Here is a 20389-nt window from a genome sequence, read left to right on the forward strand (position 1 = left end):
CAAAAATGTTATAAATTGATTTGCATTTTAATGAGGGAAATAAGTATTTGACCCCCTCTCAATGAGAAAGACTTCTGGCTCCCAGATGTCTTTTATACAGGTAACGAGCAGAGATTAGGAGCACACTCTTAAAGGGAGCGCTCCTAATCTCAGTTTGTTACCTGTATAAAAGACCTGTCCACAGAAGCAAATCAATCAATCAGATTCCAAACACTCTACCATGGCCAAGACCAAAGAGCTCTCCAAGGATGTCAGGGACAAGATTGTAGACCTACACAAGGCTGGAATGGGCTACAAGACCATCGCCAAGCAGCTTGGTGAGAAGGTGACAACAGTTGGTGCGATTATTCACAAATGGAAGAAACACAAAAGAACTGTCAATCTCCCTCGTCCTGGGGCTCCATGCAGGATCTCACCTCGTGGAGTTGCAATGATCATGAGAACGGTGAGGAATCAGCCCAGAACTACACGGGAGGATCATGTCAATGATCTCAAGGCAGCTGGGACCATAGTCAACAAGAAAACAATTGGTACCACACTATGCCGTGAAGGAGTGAAATCCTGCAGCGCCCGCAAGGTCCCCCTGCTCAAGAAAGCACATATACATGCCTGTCTGAAGTTTGCCAATGAACATCTGAATGATTCAGAGGACAACTGGGTGAAAGTGTTGTGGTCAGATGACACCAAAATGGAGCTCTTTGGCATCAACTCAACTCGCCGTGTTTGGAGGAGGAGGAATGCTGCCCCTGACCCCAAGAACACCATCCCCACCGTCAAACATGGAGGTGGAAACATGCTTTGGGGGTGTTTTTCTGCTAAGGGGACAGGACAACTTCACCGCATCAAAGGGACGATGGACGGGGCCATGTACCGTCAAATCTTGGGTGCGAACCTCCTTCCCTCAGCCAGGGCATTGAAAATGGTTCGTGGATGGGTATTCCAGCATCACAATGACCCAAAACACACATCCAAGGCAACAAAGGAGTGGCTCAAGAAGCACATTAAGGTCCTGGAGTGGCCTAGTCAGTCTCCAGACCTTAATCCCATAGAAAATCTGTGGAGGGAACTGAAGGTTCGAGTTGCCAAACGTCAGCCTCGAAACCTTAATGACTTGGAGAAGATCTGCAAAGAGGAGTGGGACAAAATCCCTCCTGAGATGTGTGCAAACCTGGTGGCCAACTACAAGAAACGTCTGACTTCTGTGATTGCCAACAAGGGTTTTGGCACCAAGTACTAAGTCATGTTTTGCAGAGGGGTCAAATACTTATTTCCCTCATTAAAATGCAAATCAATTTCGAACATTTTGGACATGCGTTTTTCTGGATTTTTTTGTTGTTATTCTGTCTCTCGCTGTTCAAATAAACCTACCATTAAAATTATAGACTGATAATTTCTTGGTCAGTGGGCAAACGTACAAAATCAGTAGGGGATCAAATACTTTTTTCCCTCATTGTACATCACACAAAGCAGCCACAATTGTCAGTAAGAGTGTCCATGAGTCTTTGAATGAAGAGATTGAGATAAAACTCTCCAGTTTGGGTGTTTGTTGAAGCTTGTTCCAGTCACTAGCTGCAGCGAACTGAAAAGAGGAGCGACCCAGGGGTGTGTGCTTTGGGGACCTTTAACAGAATGTGACTGGCAGAACAGGTGTTGTATGCGGAGGTTGAGGGCTGCAGTAGATATCTCAGATAGGGGGGAGTGAGGCCTAAGAGGGTTTTATAAAAAAGCATCAACCAGTGGGTCTTGCGACGGATATACAGAGATGACCAGTTTACAGATGAGTATAGAGTGCAGTACATGTTGCGTTTATCGTTTTGTTCAGTGTACATGTTAAATTACCCTTTGAGGTTTTCATTCAGCTTTGACTTACTGTATCTTCGGATTCTCTTTGCTGCATCCACATTTCTCCACCGAGTACCCTTTCAGACAAGCCCAAGAGACAACCAATTATAAGCCATTATCAAACATCTGCTAACAGATGTCACATGTGACAACACAGAAAAACATTGGATAAACAATGTTAATCTCACCAACAATGGCCTCCATATTTAAAGGGCCTACTTGGCAACATGTCAAAAGAGGTTAGTAGAATAGGTAAGTATACCAATATGACCATACTGTATATTTGCATACAAACACATACTTATTAGCTAGCATAACAAAAACAGAGGCTACATACAGTAGCTATATTTCAATGGGGCTAGCAAACAGCTGGGCTAAACCCAAATCTCTATGACAACACATCTCTATGACAACAAAACAGCAAACTGTTTTGGTAAGCAATCTTTCTGATGTGGTAAAACATAATGGAAAGTTCAATTTACAGATGGTGCCAGCATAAAGGCTATGAAAGACAGGATGACGATGTATGATAGATTACATTCAGGGATTGTCAAAAAAAAGTAGCTAGGTAACAAACCAACTACTTCCTGTTTGTCTTCTGGCTGTATTTTGACTACATATTTACTACCAACATCAATTAGTACAATTCTCTACCTGATTACTGGAAACTAGTGTTTTCCTACTGAACACTGCAAAACTCTACTTGTATATCTTGAGTAGTGCATGAACTACACATTCACTAGAAGTCTATAAATAGTCACTACTGCACGAATAGGTTTTGTGTAGTAATTCAGTAGTACTTTTTCACGAGGGAAGATTTATTTTAGATATATATATATATATATAATTTTGTGGGGGGGAAATGTCTAATTTCCTTTCATTTTGAAACGGTGGAGGTTGTGTAGATCTGTTGGAAAGAAATCCAATTGAATTCCTTTTCATTTTAAAGGCAGCAAAATGTGAAGTATGTGCAAGGGCTGTGTAGACTTTCAATAGGCCCTGTAAGTGTCCTCTCTGGGCAATTGATCAATTAAATAGCAGACAGAAAATAAAACCTACTTGACTGGGGCCCTTGAGAGAAAAGTGTTGCGGTGTATAATTCATTTTAATCAGTTTGGAGAAAGATTAACACAGTTTAGTAGATTAAAACACTCAAACTAAACACAGGGTGCAAAAATATTTATTGCTAATAAACCGGTTGTCAGTTGGTATACATTGGCTGTATATTTACAACAGTAGAGTACAGAGGGATTGGTATGCGAGACAAAAAAACCCCACATAAATAAATACAAAGGGACTGCCACTGAACAAGACCACAGACATAACCGGCTCCAACAAATCATCCTCCCATACAGCTGTGCCAATACGATTAGAGAGAAGAATGTAAATATATTTATATTATAAATCAGCTAATCCCATTTGTTCTGTATGCGTTCAGCAGTCGCCTTCCAGGGGTCATTTTAAAATGGTCCTGTTTCAGAAAACATTCTATGATGTTAATAATGATCATATAACAAGTCAACACACCAGGCAATGAGGAGCAACATCCAACGTAACAGATCGTTTACTTGTACAATGATGCAGGCAAACATTTTCTTTCCGTAGCTTGTTAAGGGGGTAGAGGGAAACAGCATGTGAACACTGACCTCACCTAGCATAACACGCAGGCCCGAAGGCAGGATTGTTCCTACGGTTTTGCTTATGTAAGTAATTATTCCATCATCATCATCATCATTATGCAGTTGTGTTTAGCCTTTACAACATCACACTTATTCCTTCGGCTATTAACACAGAGTAAGGAGTCCAAACAGTAGTTTACAGGCATCTCTGTTAGTGTAGGCATGATAGATGCCTCATTAAAAACCGTACAGAGTATTTACTCTGTACGGTTTCATGGCGATGAAAACCAAAAAACAAAAATGTCACAGTAACTGAAGTGCATGGAATGAGTCTAGACATAAAATTCAAATCTTCATACCATGTTTTTTATTTTATATATATACACACACGACATGTGTGTGGTGACCAGTGTGTTCCTAAATAAGAGGTACAGGTATATTTTACAGAGGTAAAATATAGTGGCCTTTCTAAACATGCTGCAAGGTGGCTGGAGCGGTGCGACGCAGGCGACGCTGTCAGAACTCCTTAGTGTCTTTGTCACACAGGTGGAGTCGCTGCTCAGCAGTGAGCCCTTCCTTAAGACTCTGGCGGGGGGTGGGGTGGGGAGAGACTGTTAATGACCATGGTCAGGTTTAACTGTGAGTTTCAGGACTGAATCATTGACAAGGAAGCAGATTGATGCAAACAGAGAGGTGCACTAATTTCTGTCACTGGTAATACTGATATTACTGTCTAGTCCCACTGGTACCAAAAACAAAAAGGTGATCCCATTCAAACCCACAGTCAAAATGTGCTTTTGACTGTTAATGTGTGAGATTCAGAGGAGGGAAAGCACAAGAGTCCAGAGGGTCTAGTAATGCAGAGGGCTTTCCTCTCATCCATACCATAAACGTGGGGAATAATAATGTAACTCTTTTATACACACCCAGAAGGATGCTGGAGACCATTAGAATGAGCAGAAAGGGGGGATAGTGATTATTTCTGGGTAACACACTGCTGAAGGGTGAACATATAAACAAAATGGTGGTACACTAATGGATACACTGCTATTGGTGGTAGTCTGGTTTGGTATGTGACCATAAGGAGAAAAGTAGGCCTATAGGTTCTCAGGCAGCGCTCGCTGGCCCTGGGCATGTCACCAGACACAGACTGAGAAGGGGTTTGTGGGGGACCCATCTCATCACATGTTGGTACACTTCTCTCTTATTTTAACCCACAGCATTTTAACCCACAGTCAAATAGCACAACGGGATTTGTTTAAACGTTTTCAGATTAATATGACAAAAGTGTTGTATGTCCATAAGGCCAATGTAGCCACCCAATACAGTACATTCACCTGCTGGGGAATTCAAAAGTTGCAGTGTAATGCAGTAGTTAACCTGAATGTGGCAGTGTGTCACAGCTCAATGGCACTGAACCGTTCTCACACACACAACCTTCAGCTGTGGGAGACTTCTCGATTGGGTAAAACACATTAAGATGTCTTACTCAGGTGTTAATAAGTTATACCTTTGACCTCATGGTGCGCTCGGTTCGTTTGGCGGCAGCAGCCGCCATCTTGAGAATGTCAGGGTTGCTTTTGGACTTCATGATATCTGAGGAGAGATAAGACAACTACTTCAAAGACAAGTCCTGGGGGGAAAAAGGGGCTAGTTCAGCTTATGTACAGTATACTATAGACACTACTGTAATACATCTACTTGTCTGGCTGGTTGTTGTAAGGAGGTCAGTGGGTTGCAGGTCAGAGACAGTCTGGACTAAGAGACATCTTATGTAAATGGAGAGACCAAATGCAAATGTTGGAGGCTTTGCCGCACATTGGTTATGAGTGAAACAACCACCAAACTTGTTAAGACTGAAACAAAGGGCTCAGGTCATAAGTAGTGCACTAAATAGGGTCTAAGGTTCCATTTGGAACACTAGGTAGGGTCTAGGGTTCCATTTGGAACACTAGGTAGGGTCTAGGGTTCCATTTGGAACACTAGGTAGGGTCTAGGGTTCGATTTGGAACACTAAGTAGGGTCTAGGGTTCCATTTAGAACACTAAGTAGGGTCTAGGGTTCCATTTAGAACACTAAGTAGGGTCTAGGGTTCCATTTGGAACACACTAATGGAGTAGTAGAAGGCTAGAAAGTGTTCTATATTCCTACCGTATCCTCCTGCCCTCTCCACCTCCTCCAGTGAGGGTTCCCCCAGTGCCTCGTGGGCCAGCTGCAGCTGTTCTCTGAGCCTCCCAAGGTCTCGCTCTGCTTTGGCCTTCACGATACTCAGCTCTGTGTAGATGTCCTTGTACTTGTCAGTCGCATACTTCTTATCCTGGAGGGACAAATGATACATCATTTAAGGTGGTAGGGTGAGGAATACAACCTCAGCATAAAATGAGAAAATAGCATAAAATACAATGAAAAATGATAAAAAGCCGTTTTAGGTAAGTTGGGTCTTACTCTTTGGGCGGCCTGGAGTTCATCCTTCAGAGAGTTGATCTCCTGTTTCAGATACTGGACCTCCGACTCCTTCACCCTCAACATCACCTGGCAAAGATCAATACGCTAAGATTTAAGGGGTAAACTTTAGCTGTGTATAAAAGCAATGCCTCCTTTCAACAAACAAGAAGACTTCCAATCGTCCAATCTTATGTTCACCTCGAGCGGAGCTTACCTCCAGCTCGTACAGTTCCTTCCCATGTGTGATGTTGCAGGTGTTTCCACCCCCGTCTTCAGCGGCCATAGAACGCATCTTCGTGATCTCTGCAGCTAGACGGTTGTTCAGCTCCTACAGACACAAGGCACATTAGATGTCATGGTAAGTGTGAGGACTATTACCTGTGTGTGTGTGTGTGTGTGTGTACCTGGGTGTGTGTGTGTGTGTACCTGGGTGTGTGTGTGTGTGTGTGTGTGTGTGTGTACCTGGGTGTGTGTGTGTACCTGGGTGTGTGTGTGTACCTGGGTGTGTGGGTGTACCTGGGTGTGTGGGTGTACCTGGGTGTGTGGGTGTACCTGGGTGTGTGTGTGTGTGTGTACCTGGGTGTGTGTGTGTGTGTGTACCTGGGTGTGTGTGTGTGTGTGTGTACCTGGGTGTGTGTGTGTGTGTGTGTGTGTGTGTGTACCTGTGTGTGTGTGTGTACCTGGGTGTGTGGGTGTACCTGGGTGTGTGGGTGTACCTGGGTGTGTGGGTGTACCTGGGTGTGTGTGTGTACCTGGGTGTGTGTGCGCCTGGTTGTGTGTGCGCCTGGTTGTGTGTGTGTGTGCGCCTGGCTGTGTGTGTGTGTGTGCCTGGTTGTGTGTGTGTGTGTGTGTGTGTACCTGGTTGTGTGTGTGTGTGTGTGTGTGTACCTGGTTGTGTGTGTGTGTGTGTGTGTACCTGGTTGTGTGTGTGTGTGTGTGTACCTGGGTGTGTGTGTACCTGTGTGTGTGTGTGTGTGTACCTGTGTGTGTGTGTACCTGGGTGTGTATGTGTGTGTACACCTGGGTGTGTGTGTACCTGTGTGTGTGTGTGTGTACCTGGGTGTGTGTACCTGGGTGTGTGTGTGTACCTGGGTGGGTGTGTGTACCTGGGTGTGTGTGTGTGTGTGTACACCTGGTTGTGTGTGTGTGTGCGCCTGGTTGTGTGTGTGTGTGCGCCTGGTTGTGTGTGTGCGCCTGGTTGTGTGTGTACCTGTGTGTGTACCTGTGTGTGTGTGTGTGTGTGTGTGTGTGTGCACCTGTGTGTGTACCTGTGTGTGTACCTGTGTGTGTGTGTGTGTGTGTGTGTGTACCTGGGTGTGTGTGTGTGTACCTGGGTGTGTGTGTGTGTACCTGTGTGTGTGTGTGTGTGTGTGTACGTGTACCTGTGTGTGTGTGTGTGTGTGTGTGTACCTGGGTGTGTGTGTGTGTGTGTGTGACCTGGGTGTGTACCTGGGTGTGTGTACCTGGGTGTGTGTGTGTGTGTGTGTACCTGGGTGTGTGTGTGTGCCTGGTTGTGTGTGTGTGTGCGCCTGGTTGTGTGTGTGTGCGCCTGGTTGTGTGTGTGTGTGTGCGCCTGGTTGTGTGTGTGTGCGCGCCTGGTTGTGTGTGTGTGTGTGTGTGTGTGTGTGTGTGTACCTGGGTGTGTGTGTGTGTGTACCTGGGTGTGTGTGTGTGTGTGTGTGTACCTGGGTGTGTGTGTGTGTGTGTACCTGGGTGTGTGCGTGTGTACCTGTGTGTGTGTGTGTGTGTACCTGTGTGTGTGTGTGTGTACCTGGTTGTGTGTGTGTACCTGGTTGTGTGTGTGTGTGTGTGTACCTGGTTGTGTGTGTGTACCTGGGTGTGTGTACCTGTGTGTGTGTACCTGGTTGTGTGTGTGTGTGTGTGTGTACCTGGTTGTGTGTGTGTGTGTGTGTACCTGGTTGTGTGTGTGTACCTGGTTGTGTGTGTGTGTGTGTACCTGGTTGTGTGTGTGTGTGTGTGTGTGTGTACCTGGTTGTGTGTGTGTGTGTGTACCTGGTTGTGTGTGTGTGTGTGTACCTGGTTGTGTGTGTGTGTGTGTGTGTGTGTGTGTGTGTGTGTGTGTGTACCTGGTTGTGTGCGTTGAGCTCCTGGTTCTCCCTCTGACACTGTCTAAGGGCCTGTCTCTCAGCCTCCAGGGCTTGGGCCAGGTGGGCGTTCTCCAGGCACTTCTGAGAATACTGCTCAGACAGCACCTCGATCTCCCTCTGGAACGAACACAGCTCCTCTCTGCAACAAAGACGGGGGAGGGAGAGGGAGAAAGAGAGAGAGAACGAGAGGGAAAGGCAGAGAGAGAGGGAAAGAGGGAGAGAGAGAACACAGGAAAACACTCAGTAAATCAGACAATACAAGGCAACACACTCAGCCAATCAACACCATACATTTACCATTCAGTACCACACTCAGCCAATCAACACCATACATTTACCATTCAGTACCACACTCAGCCAATCAACACCATACATTTACCATTCAGTACCACACTCAGCCAATCAACACCATACATTTACCATTCAGTACCACACTCAGCCAATCAACACCATACATTTACCATTCAGTACCACACTCAGCCAATCAACACCATACATTTACCATTCAGTACCACACTCAGCCAATCAACACCATACATTTACCATTCAGTACCACACTCAGCCAATCAACACCATACATTTACCATTCAGTACCACACTCAGCCAATCAACACCATACATTTACCATTCAGTACCACACTCAGCCAATCAACACCATACATTTACCATTCAGTACCACACTCAGCCAATCAACACCATACATTTACCATTCAGTACCACACTCAGCCAATCAACACCATACATTTACCATTCAGTACCACACTCAGCCAATCAACACCATACATTTACCATTCAGTACCACACTCAGCCAATCAACACCATACATTTACCATTCAGTACCACACTCAGCCAATCAACACCATACATTTACCATTCAGTACCACACTCAGCCAATCAACACCATACATTTACCATTCAGTACCACACTCAGCCAATCAACACCATACATTTACCATTCAGTACCACACTCAGCCAATCAACACCATACATTTACCATTCAGTACCACACTCAGCCAATCAACACCATACATTTACCATTCAGTACCACACTCAGCCAATCAACACCATACATTTACCATTCAGTACCACACTCAGCCAATCAACACCATACATTTACCATTCAGTACCACACTCAGCCAATCAACACCATACATTTACCATTCAGTACCACACTCAGCCAATCAACACCATACATTTACCATTCAGTACCACACTCAGCCAATCAACACCATACATTTACCATTCAGTACCACACTCAGCCAATCAACACCATACATTTACCATTCAGTACCACACTCAGCCAATCAACACCATACATTTACCATTCAGTACCACACTCAGCCAATCAACACCATACATTTACCATTCAGTACCACACTCAGCCAATCAACACCATACATTTACCATTCAGTACCACACTCAGCCAATCAACACCATACATTTACCATTCAGTACCACACTCAGCCAATCAACACCATACATTTACCATTCAGTACCACACTCAGCCAATCAACACCATACATTTACCATTCAGTACCACACTCAGCCAATCAACACCATACATTTACCATTCAGTACCACACTCAGCCAATCAACACCATACATTTACCATTCAGTACCACACTCAGCCAATCAACACCATACATTTACCATTCAGTACCACACTCAGCCAATCAACACCATACATTTACCATTCAGTACCACACTCAGCCAATCAACACCATACATTTACCATTCAGTACCACACTCAGCCAATCAACACCATACATTTACCATTCAGTACCACACTCAGCCAATCAACACCATACATTTACCATTCAGTACCACACTCAGCCAATCAACACCATACATTTACCATTCAGTACCACACTCAGCCAATCAACACCATACATTTACCATTCAGTACCACACTCAGCCAATCAACACCATACATTTACCATTCAGTACCACACTCAGCCAATCAACACCATACATTTACCATTCAGTACCACACTCAGCCAATCAACACCATACATTTACCATTCAGTACCACACTCAGCCAATCAACACCATACATTTACCATTCAGTACCACACTCAGCCAATCAACACCATACATTTACCATTCAGTACCACACTCAGCCAATCAACACCATACATTTACCATTCAGTACCACACTCAGCCAATCAACACCATACATTTACCATTCAGTACCACACTCAGCCAATCAACACCATACATTTACCATTCAGTACCACACTCAGCCAATCAACACCATACATTTACCATTCAGTACCACACTCAGCCAATCAACACCATACATTTACCATTCAGTACCACACTCAGCCAATCAACACCATACATTTACCATTCAGTACCACACTCAGCCAATCAACACCATACATTTACCATTCAGTACCACACTCAGCCAATCAACACCATACATTTACCATTCAGTACCACACTCAGCCAATCAACACCATACATTTACCATTCAGTACCACACTCAGCCAATCAACACCATACATTTACCATTCAGTACCACACTCAGCCAATCAACACCATACATTTACCATTCAGTACCACACTCAGCCAATCAACACCATACATTACCATTCAGTACCACACTCAGCCAATCAACACCATACATTTACCCATTCAGTACCACACTCAGCCAATCAACACCATACATTTACCATTCAGTACCACACTCAGCCAATCAACACCATACATTTACCATTCAGTACCACACTCAGCCAATCAACACCATACATTTACCATTCAGTACCACACTCAGCCAATCAACACCATACATTTACCATTCAGTACCACACTCAGCCAATCAACACCATACATTTACCATTCAGTACCACACTCAGCCAATCAACACCATACATTTACCATTCAGTACCACACTCAGCCAATCAACACCATACATTTACTACACTCAAGAAACTCAACCAAAAGACCACACAACACTTTTCCATCATAATAGCTGACCAAAGGAAACAATAACACAGATCTTAGAAAACTCTCATATTGTAGGGTGAGTAGGAAAATATAGCCTTCCCTGTAGCTCAGTTGGTAGAGCATGGTGTTTGCAACACCAGGGTTGTGGGTTCGATTCCCACGGGGGGCCAGCACAGGAAAAAAATTACAAATGTATGAAATTGTATGAAATGTATGCATTCACTACTGTAAGTCGCTCTGGATAAGAGCGTCTGCTAAATGACTAAAATGTAAATGTAAAAATGAAAAAACATTGTAAGGAACCAGACTCAGTACAGCAACTTCTTCCTTCATATTTTAGTTCTGTCCTGACACTGGAGCTTCAGTGTATTCAGAGGCTAGACAGACCGGGCCAGACTGCTGCTAATCACTTCCTTAATAAACCCCAGACAGATGGCTGGAACTGTCTCGGTCTGGAATTCCAAGTTTGGCAAGGTCACCAGCCGCCACCTTAGTTCCAGGTTGTCCTGGTTACAGCTGGCAAGGCACAGCCAGTCACAGTGACATACTGGCTTTGCCCAGACCTTCGTTCCCATGGCGCTGGGTTGGATTTGAACTTTAATATAAAAAACAGAATTATAAAATTAAATTATAAAAGGTGCAGTCACGTCCACAGTTTCCAGCAGGTATAAAAGGTGCAGTCACGTCCACCGTTTCCAGCAGGTATAAAAGGTGCAGTCACGTCCACAGTTTCCAGCAGGTATAAAAGGTGCAGTCACGTCCACAGTTTCCAGCAGGTATAAAAGGTGCCGTCCCGTCCACAGTTTCCAGCAGGTATAAAAGGTGCAGTCACGTCCACAGTTTCCAGCAGGTATAAAAGGTGCAGTCACGTCCACAGTTTCCAGCAGGTATAAAAGGTGCAGTCACATCCACAGTTTCCAGCAGGTATAAAAGGTGCAGTCACGTCCACAGTTTCCAGCAGGTATAAAAGGTGCCGTCACGTCCACAGTTTCCAGCAGGTATAAAAGGTGCAGTCACGTCCACAGTTTCCAGCTGGTATAAAAGGTGCAGTCACGTCCACAGTTTCCAGCAGGTATAAAAGGTGCAGTCACGTCCACAGTTTCCAGCAGTTATAAAAGGTGCAGTCACGTCCACGGTTTCCAGCAGGTATAAAAGGTGCAGTCACGTCCACAGTTTCCAGCTGGTATAAAAGGTGCAGTCACGTCCACAGTTTCCAGCAGGTATAAAAGGTGCAGTCACGTTCACAGTTTCCAGCAGGTATAAAAGGTGCAGTCACATCCACAGTTTCCAGCAGGTATAAAAGGTGCAGTCACGTCCACAGTTTCCAGCAGGTATAAAAGGTGCAGTCACATCCACAGTTTCCAGCAGGTATAAAAGGTGCAGTCACGTCCACAGCTCCCTCAACATTACAGAACATTAATTAATAATCAATCATTTTAAAAAGTCAAGTAAAAAAACAAGTAATAGAAGAGGTAGCATAGTAATAATGGACTGGATTTACAAATATAAAGTGGTTGTGTCTTGGTCACCCAGCAGAATCAATAGTACATGATAGAACAGCAACGTTGAGAGTTTGTGTGTGTGTGTGTGTGTGTGTGTGTGTGTGTGTGTGTGTGTGTTAGTGTCAGGCAGCGTTTTCCAAACTCGGTCCTCGGGACCCCAAGGGGTGCACGTTATAGACCCCAAGGGGTGCACGTTATGGACCCCAAGGGGAGCACGTTATGGACCCCAAGGGGAGCACGTTATAGACCCCAAGGGGAGCACGTTATAGACCCCAAGGGGAGCACGTTATAGACCCCAAGGGGAGCATGTTATAGACCCCAATGGGAGCATGTTATGGACCCCAAGGGGTGCATGTTATAGACCCCAAGGGGAGCATGTTATAGACCCCAAGGGGAGCATGTTATGGACCCCAAGGGGAGCATGTTATGGACCCCAAGGGGAGCATGTTATAGACCCCAAGGGGAGCATGTTATGGACCCCAAGGGGAGCATGTTATGGACCCCAAGGGGAGCACGTTATAGACCCCAAGGGGTGCACGTTATGGACCCCAAGGGGAGCATGTTATAGACCCCAAGGGGTGCACGTTATGGACCCCAAGGGGTGCATGTTATAGACCCCAAGGGGAGCACGTTATGGACCCCAAGGGGAGCACGTTATGGACCCCAAAGGGGAGCATGTTATAGACCCCAAGGGGAGCACGTTATGGACCCCATGGACCCCAGGGGGTGCACGTTACGGACCCAAAGGGGTGCACGTTATGGACCCCAAAGGGGTGCACGTTACGGACCCAAAGGGGTGCACGTTATGGACCCCATTATCACAGCTGATTCAACTCATCAAGTTTTGATTATTTGAATCAGCTGTGTAGTGTTAGGGCAAAAACCAAAACGTTCACCCCTTGGGAAACGCAGGTGTAAGGGTTGAATGTGTGGAGAGTCCGTGCAAATCATTTCTACGGTGCAGATAGAGCCTATTGCACCTCAGACTAAGGTGCAGGTCTGTGCAGGGAGACATAGCTGTTCAGCAGTCTGATGGCCTGGTGGTAGAAGCTGTCTCGGAGCTTGTTGGTCCAAGACCCGATGTTCCGATACCGTTTCCCAGATGGTAACAGAGTAAACAGTCCACGGCTCGGGTGACTGCAGCCCTTGACGATCTTCCAGGCCTTCCTCAAACACTGCCTGTTGTAGATATAATAGGAGGGCAGGGAGCGTAGTGGGCAGTACATACCACCCTTTGTAGAGCCTTCCGGTTGAGGGCGGTGCAGTTGCTGTACCAGGCGATGATACAGCCGGTCTTGGATGCTCTCGATAGTGCAGTGGTAGAACTTCTTGAGGATCTGAGGACACATGCTGAATTTCTTCAGTCGCCTGATGATGATGTTGGAGTCGTACGTGGCAATGCAGATGTACAGGAGGGGGCTGAGCACACACCCCTGGGGGACCCCGTGTTGAGGGTCAGTGTGGCAGAGGTGTGTTGCCTACCTTCACCATCTGGGGTCCAGTTGCAGAGGTAGGTGTTCATACCCAGGGCTTTGAGCTTAGTGTCAAGCATGGAGGGGCCTATAGTGTTGAAAGCTGAGCTGTAGGCGATGAACATCTTTCTCACATAGGTGTTGCTCTTGTCCAGGTGGGATAGGGCAGTGTGTAGGGCAATGGTGATTGCGTCATCTGTGGATATGTTGGATCGTATGCAGATTTTTGTGGGCCCAGGGTGTCAGGTAAGGTGGAGCTGATTTGGTTCTTGGAACCAGCATCTCAAAGCACTTCATGATGACAGACGTGAGTGCTACAGGGCTATAGTCATTTAGGCAGGTTACCTTTGCTTGATTGGGTACAGGGACAATGGTGGACATCTTGAAGCATGTGGGGATCACAGACTGGGACAGGGAGAGGTTGAATATGTCCGTGAAAACTCCAGCCAGATGGTCTGCGCATGCTCTGAGGACGTTGCCGGGGATACTGTCTGGACCGGTTCCTTTGCGAGCATTCACACGCTTGAAGGTCTTACTGACGTCAGCCGCAGAGATCTAGAGCTCACAGTCTTCTACAGCAGCGGGGGCCCTCATGGGAGGATCAGTGCTGGGGGTATACAGCCGTGATTATAACCACTGGGAATTATCTTGGGAGATAGTGGGGTCGGCACTTAATCAGGAGGTATTCCAGAGCGGGAGAACAGAAAGTTGTGAGGAATTGTAAGTTACCACAGTCACACCATGAGTTGTTGATAATGAAGCAAATGCCTTCTCCTTTACTTTTCCCAGAAAGATTCCTCTGACCACGCGGTAATGGAAAACCCAGCAGGCTGGATAGCCGGATCCAGCAGGGAGCCCGTGAGCCACGTTTCAGTGAGGCAAATGATGTGTCTCTCAGGTCCCGTTGGCAGGATATCCTCACTCTGAGCTTGTAACCTATTGTCTAGCGACTGTACATTTGCTAGTAAAATACTAGGAAGCATTAGGTAATTTGCCCTTCTCCTTAGTCTGACTAGAATGCTAGCTCTCTTTTTGGTAGGGCTCCTGGAATGAATGGATCTGCTTTGGGAGAACTGAACAAAGGGTCCAGTTCTGGAAAGTCGAATCTGTCAAATTTGTGGCGAGTAACCGCCGATCTGATGACCAGGAGTGCTCGTCGGTCATAGGAGAGAATACTAGAAACATTTTGAGCAAATAAAGTAAAAAAGAACAATAAAATAAACAAAAGACTGCAAAGTTGGCTAGGAGCTAGCAACACAGCGAACGTGTCAGTCGGTGCCATCTTGTCATAATGATATGTTAACTTACTCGTGTTGCCTGCATATCTCCTCTATGTCTGCGTTCTCCGTGTTGCTGTTGGACTTGCGGGCCTTGTCCAGCTCCTTCTCCAGCTCCGACCGGTGGGCGTTCTTCATCGCCTCGATTGCTGGGGCAACCAAAACAAAGAACGTTGTTATTTAGGAGAGATCATCAAGCATAGCCGGACCACGTCAGGTAATCGTGTAGTTTTAGAAAGAAAATACACTGTTTTATAAAGCAGAGCCCAAAGACCATGGTAACTCACAATTGTGGATTTGTGTACACAAGTGAACAAAATACTTAATGTTAGCCTGATGGTACTGCTAGCATGGGACACTAGGCCTATATGATTTCCAAGGTGCTACTGGGTTAGCGTTAGCCGCTATCGCAATTACTACTGACCGGCTATGGTAGCGGCAGTCTCCTCGGCTAGCAGCCTCTCCTTTTCCTCGTGTAGGTTCTCCAGTGCTCTCTGGTTTTTCCTCTGCAGTTCTTCAATCACCCTCTGGTGGGACTCCTCCATGGCAGCAAAGCCCCTCTCACAGGTGGCCTATCAATGGAGGGGAAAGGGTGAAAAGTGAATCTACATGAAACCATAAGCTAGGGCCAGGAGTTTCTTGCCTGACCATGTGACTTGACTAGGAAAAGCTCTGGACCCTAGTTATAGGGTATTTTTCCTGGTCAAACTCTGGATCTAGTTAAAGCACAAACAACTCTGACCCAGAACTCCTGACCCCAGCCACAACCACTGTTGACCATCTCTTCACTGACACTGATCAATGACGACAAACACCAGCAAGCTACTTTAGCTATTAACAACATAAGCCTCTGGTACAGAATACACAATGCGTTGAAGAAATGCGTAGGCAGCGAGAACACAATGTGATTGAGAAGGCTGTGTTCTGTAGCCTAATTATCCCTGCAACAGCGAAGTTATTCAACCGCTGCCACGATTTGAAGCCAAGTGAAATCTGGGCTGCTCGCTCATAAAACACCTATCACAAATTGAGTTCATGTCATAGTGGGTCATATTGTTAGCCGTCTATAATGTGAAAAACGTCTAATCTGTTTCTATTGGGGATGTCTTGGTGGAATGTAGGCGGTTAAGATGAGACCAAATAGAACAATGGATAATAGGCTGATTCTGTGGGGACAGACAGACAGTGGAGTCTGGTGTGTCTCCATCGTACTGTCCCCCGGCCAGCCTGTCTGTGTCAAATGAGGCAGGATTGGCAGCTTCGCACCAACACCTTTTAGCAGTATAGAGAAAGAAGGCTGGGGAGGGGAGGACGGGGTCTGATCAACACGGTTTTAGAGTCACTCACAATGCTATTATAATTACAGTGCATGTTTCCACAAGAGGGGATTTGAATGGCCTTCCGACCAGCTCGACCCAAAACCTACTTCCGTCCTCTATTCAGTGCTGCTAATCTGAGTACTGTCCTATGCTCTCTATTCCTAAAATGTCTGTTTTCACAGAGATTTCCCCAGCGCTCAGGAAACTGGCCCAGGAGGGAACAAACTTTGAGACTGAGCCAACCCCCACGCCCACTGGCTGGATATTTGGGGGCACTTCCTACTGTGACATCACAGCAAGCAACACCTGCCCTTTATTTAGTGTGTGTGTGTCTAAGTGCGGTTGTGGGGGCCATTTCCTGTTTAGGGGAGAGGCTGGTGTATAGTATACAACTACATGTAAACAAAGTATGTCTGACTGGAGGGACTGTGTTCTAGGGATGAAACCTGTCCTCAAGGACCAGGAAGAGAACTGCTAAAACGTTATTACTGATATTACAATGTTATTACTGTTAAGAGGACTGCAAAAATGCTACCACCCGTCCGTCTCCATACACAACAACACAAAGATTACATCACCAGCAGCAACAACAAAAGACCTGGTGTAGCACAGGTCAACTCATGTCAGCTGTGTACCCAAGCTGTGTTCCCAAGCTGTGTTCCCAAGCTGTGTTCCCAAGCTGTGTCCCCAAGCTGTGTCCCCAAGCTGTGTTCTAAACCTGAGTAGGAGAACCCATGTCATCTGCTTAGAAACAGTCTCTATTCAGGCCTAATAAAAACATGCAGGAAACAACAACTCTTAAAACTATTAATATAAAGCTGGAGCCTGGTTATAAACGTCTACAACGTAATGTAGAGACCATGACAATGGATAAATTGTTGTTTTCTTTTTTACTTGAATTCTATGTAGTCTAAATAAATAATAATAATAATAATACACAAAACAGGATCTATAACGTATAAAAAACATCTGGGTAACTATATGTTCACATACATTACCAAAGATTCTAGGTATATGATCATGGTGGAATGTGGTTAATAGACTTTTTTTAGTTGTGAGTAGATCTTGTATTGCATTTCTTCCTTTTAAGAATGACTTTTCCAAGAAAGGAAATATCAAATGTATTTATAAAGCCCTTCTTACATCAGCTGATGTCACAAAGTGCTGTACAGAAACCCAGCCTAAAACCCCAAACAGCAAGTACCTAGAAGCACCTGCATTGCAAATATGTCTACGCTTCAAGCATTCTGCAATGTTTTGATAGCCTGTCAATTATTATAAGTTCAATCAGCATGTCAGAAGGGGGAAAAGTTCATTGTTGTCAGTTAAAGCAAAAGCACATCAAAAAGACAAAAAGAGGTAAGCCCCATGCACCTTCAAATGCAGGTCATTTAAACTTCCCCCTCAAGAAAAAACAAAATGTCCACCCGATTATCTAAATCATGTATCCGTTGAGGACAACAATAGGTAGACAGCTTTAAAAGGGCTTCAACCGTTTTGTATTTGACACTTCTAATATATACGACGCCTACTGAAGAAAGGAATCTTTAATGAAGCACATCAAACTGTAGCTTGCGAGAAAGTCATTTGATCAGCAACTATACCTACTGGGATGATCATTTCACATTGGATGTGTAAATATGCTGATAGACACTAAATAACATGACCTGAATTCTTTGTCAGCCTGACTTTCATGGGACAGTAAGAGAGGTTCTGGTTGGTCTCCTTAAGCAGATGGGTTGCCTCCCACATAAACAATGTTCCAGTTGGGATTTCGGAGAAGTAGTTCTGGTTAACTAACCTTTTTCCTGTCAAACAAAACAGGATCCTCAGCGCACAAGTAGCGTCAACAACCACATGCACTAACAGTGGATTAGTCACCATGCAACACTGGAGGATACTGATATACAAAGGAAAGCAAGCAGAGTGAGGATAGCAGGGCTACAGAGGAAAAGGGGGGGGGGGGTAAGGGAGGGAAGGGGGGGCAGGAGGGGGGGGGGGCCACAAGGAGACAAGGCATCACGGACGGAGGAACAGAAAGGACAAGGAACAGCTTCCACCTTCAGATTCTCCAGGTCTTTGTCGTATTTCAGCCGGAGGGTAGCTGCGTCGCCCTGGAGATCCCTCCGCTTCATCTCCTCTGTCATGGCCGAGACCTGGGCCACCAGCTCCTGGATGCGCTCCTTGAGGGCGGAGGTCGTAGAGGTCTCAGGGGACATCGTTTCATCCTCTGCCCCAGTGGGATAGCCTGCTCCAGGGGTGACATCCATCTGATGATGGAACTTCTCCAGTAGGACAGTCCTCTCGGTCTCGTGTTTCTTCTTCAGGTTCTCAATGCAGACAGTCAGAGAGTCAATCTCCTTCACGTTTTCTTCACGTTCTAGACGCAATATCTCGGACACCTTTGCCACATCCTGTCGCAGATTTTCTGTTACCTGTGTGTAGACGTCCTTGGTCTCCCGCAGCTCCAGCTTGTGCTTGGCTACCGTGTCTTGCAGCTGTATGGCCTTGTCCAGGGAGTCAATGGGCTCCCCTTCGATCTGGATGTGTGTTACTGGTCTAGTATCTTCACTCATAGTGCTTTCAAGGCATTGCAAATGATTCTGTTGATCCGACAATTTGTATTGGAGTTCTCCGTTCTGCTCTCTCAATAGAAGGCAGTTGGCACAGTCAGAGTTGCCAATGTGAAGTTTCTCAACCTGTGTTTCTTTCAGCTCTTTCTCGTGTTGGAAGTTCAGCCTGCTGATGAGAAAGGCCATGTGAGCTTCTGTGGCTGCGTCTTGAAGGTACTCAGACCATTGTTTCTTAACTTTTCCGGAATCAAAGCTAGCTAGGACCAAGGACAGGAGGGTGTCATTTGTGGACATTTCAATGGTGGAGGCAATTAGGTTAAACAAATACACTTTCTCTTGCAATGCCTCTGTTAGATCTTTCAAAATGAGCGTGTTGGTGTCGTTATCAAGCCAGCTGCACCAATTCAAAAGGTCTGCTTGCATGGTCTGTGCAGTCACAGTCATCTTATTATCAACTTCCATCTTGGGTCGAGGACAAATCCTGTTCATCAACAGCAACATGCTCTTCTCAGCTACCGTACGCTGTACTACACGCATTTCAAAACTACTTGCACGTTCACCTTCAGTCTCGCATGGGCTAACCTCTAAAGCGTTCAACAGACCACTCCAGAACGCTGCCTCTAATACCAACCTTTTCATTACTCTCTGACTTACTTCATCTGGCTCTTCTTCAAAGAATCCAAGGCAGTCTGTGATATGTAAAGAGCTTTTCAGATCAATTAGGGTTTTCTCCACACTAACATCGAGCTTCGCTAACACATCTAACACCCGACTAAGGGCCTCAGACTTCATCTTTATCTCACCTACTACTTGCTTTATAACACTTTTGTCTGCTACCTTCCTCTCACCGGTCTGCATCAAGTCTTCACTAACATTCACTTCTCTTTCTCCCCTAGCCGACTTTGCCTTTACCCCCAACTTTGCTCGCAAGATCCTGATCTCATTCTCTGCCTCTAAAAGTTTCAGACACTGGACTCTCTCCGATTCCTGGTTTCTAGCTTGAAGTTCAACGTTCTGAGCTTGAAGTTCTCTACAGAGCTCTTCCTTTTCCAAGAGCTTAGCCCCTGTTGCCTCCAGCTGCTCTTTGAGTTGCCCTTTCTCCTTAGGAGCACCTTCCTCTGCCATCTGGAATCCCAGGCCTTTGAGAGTGGCCTCTTTCAGCTGCAGTCTCCTCTCTCCATCCTTCAGGCTGCTTCCTAGCACCTCCAAGGTGACAAGGGCCTCATGAAGCTTCACAGACTTCTCATTCAGCTCTCTCTCATAGAACTCCCTGTCGATAGCAT

General features: G+C 45.7%; 1 protein-coding gene across 2 annotated transcripts in view; it reads right to left on the minus strand.

The window, feature by feature from the left end:
• Positions 1–3006: 3006 nt before the first annotated feature.
• The window catches only part of LOC115156076 (myosin phosphatase Rho-interacting protein), a gene marked incomplete at its 5' end in the record, with an annotated part of 51185 nt that continues 33802 nt past the window's right edge, over positions 3007–20389 (minus strand). For both annotated transcript variants that reach the window (XM_029703342.1, XM_029703332.1), the window contains 8 exon segments: positions 3007–4046; positions 4972–5057; positions 5613–5778; positions 5907–5993; positions 6121–6234; positions 7994–8153; positions 15246–15363; positions 15639–15786. In XM_029703342.1, coding sequence (XP_029559202.1) covers positions 3978–4046; positions 4972–5057; positions 5613–5778; positions 5907–5993; positions 6121–6234; positions 7994–8153; positions 15246–15363; positions 15639–15786 — 948 coding nt within the window.

Source organism: Salmo trutta, chromosome 2 (assembly GCF_901001165.1).
Source record: "Salmo trutta chromosome 2, fSalTru1.1, whole genome shotgun sequence".
Classification (NCBI taxonomy): Eukaryota; Metazoa; Chordata; class Actinopteri; order Salmoniformes; family Salmonidae; genus Salmo; species Salmo trutta.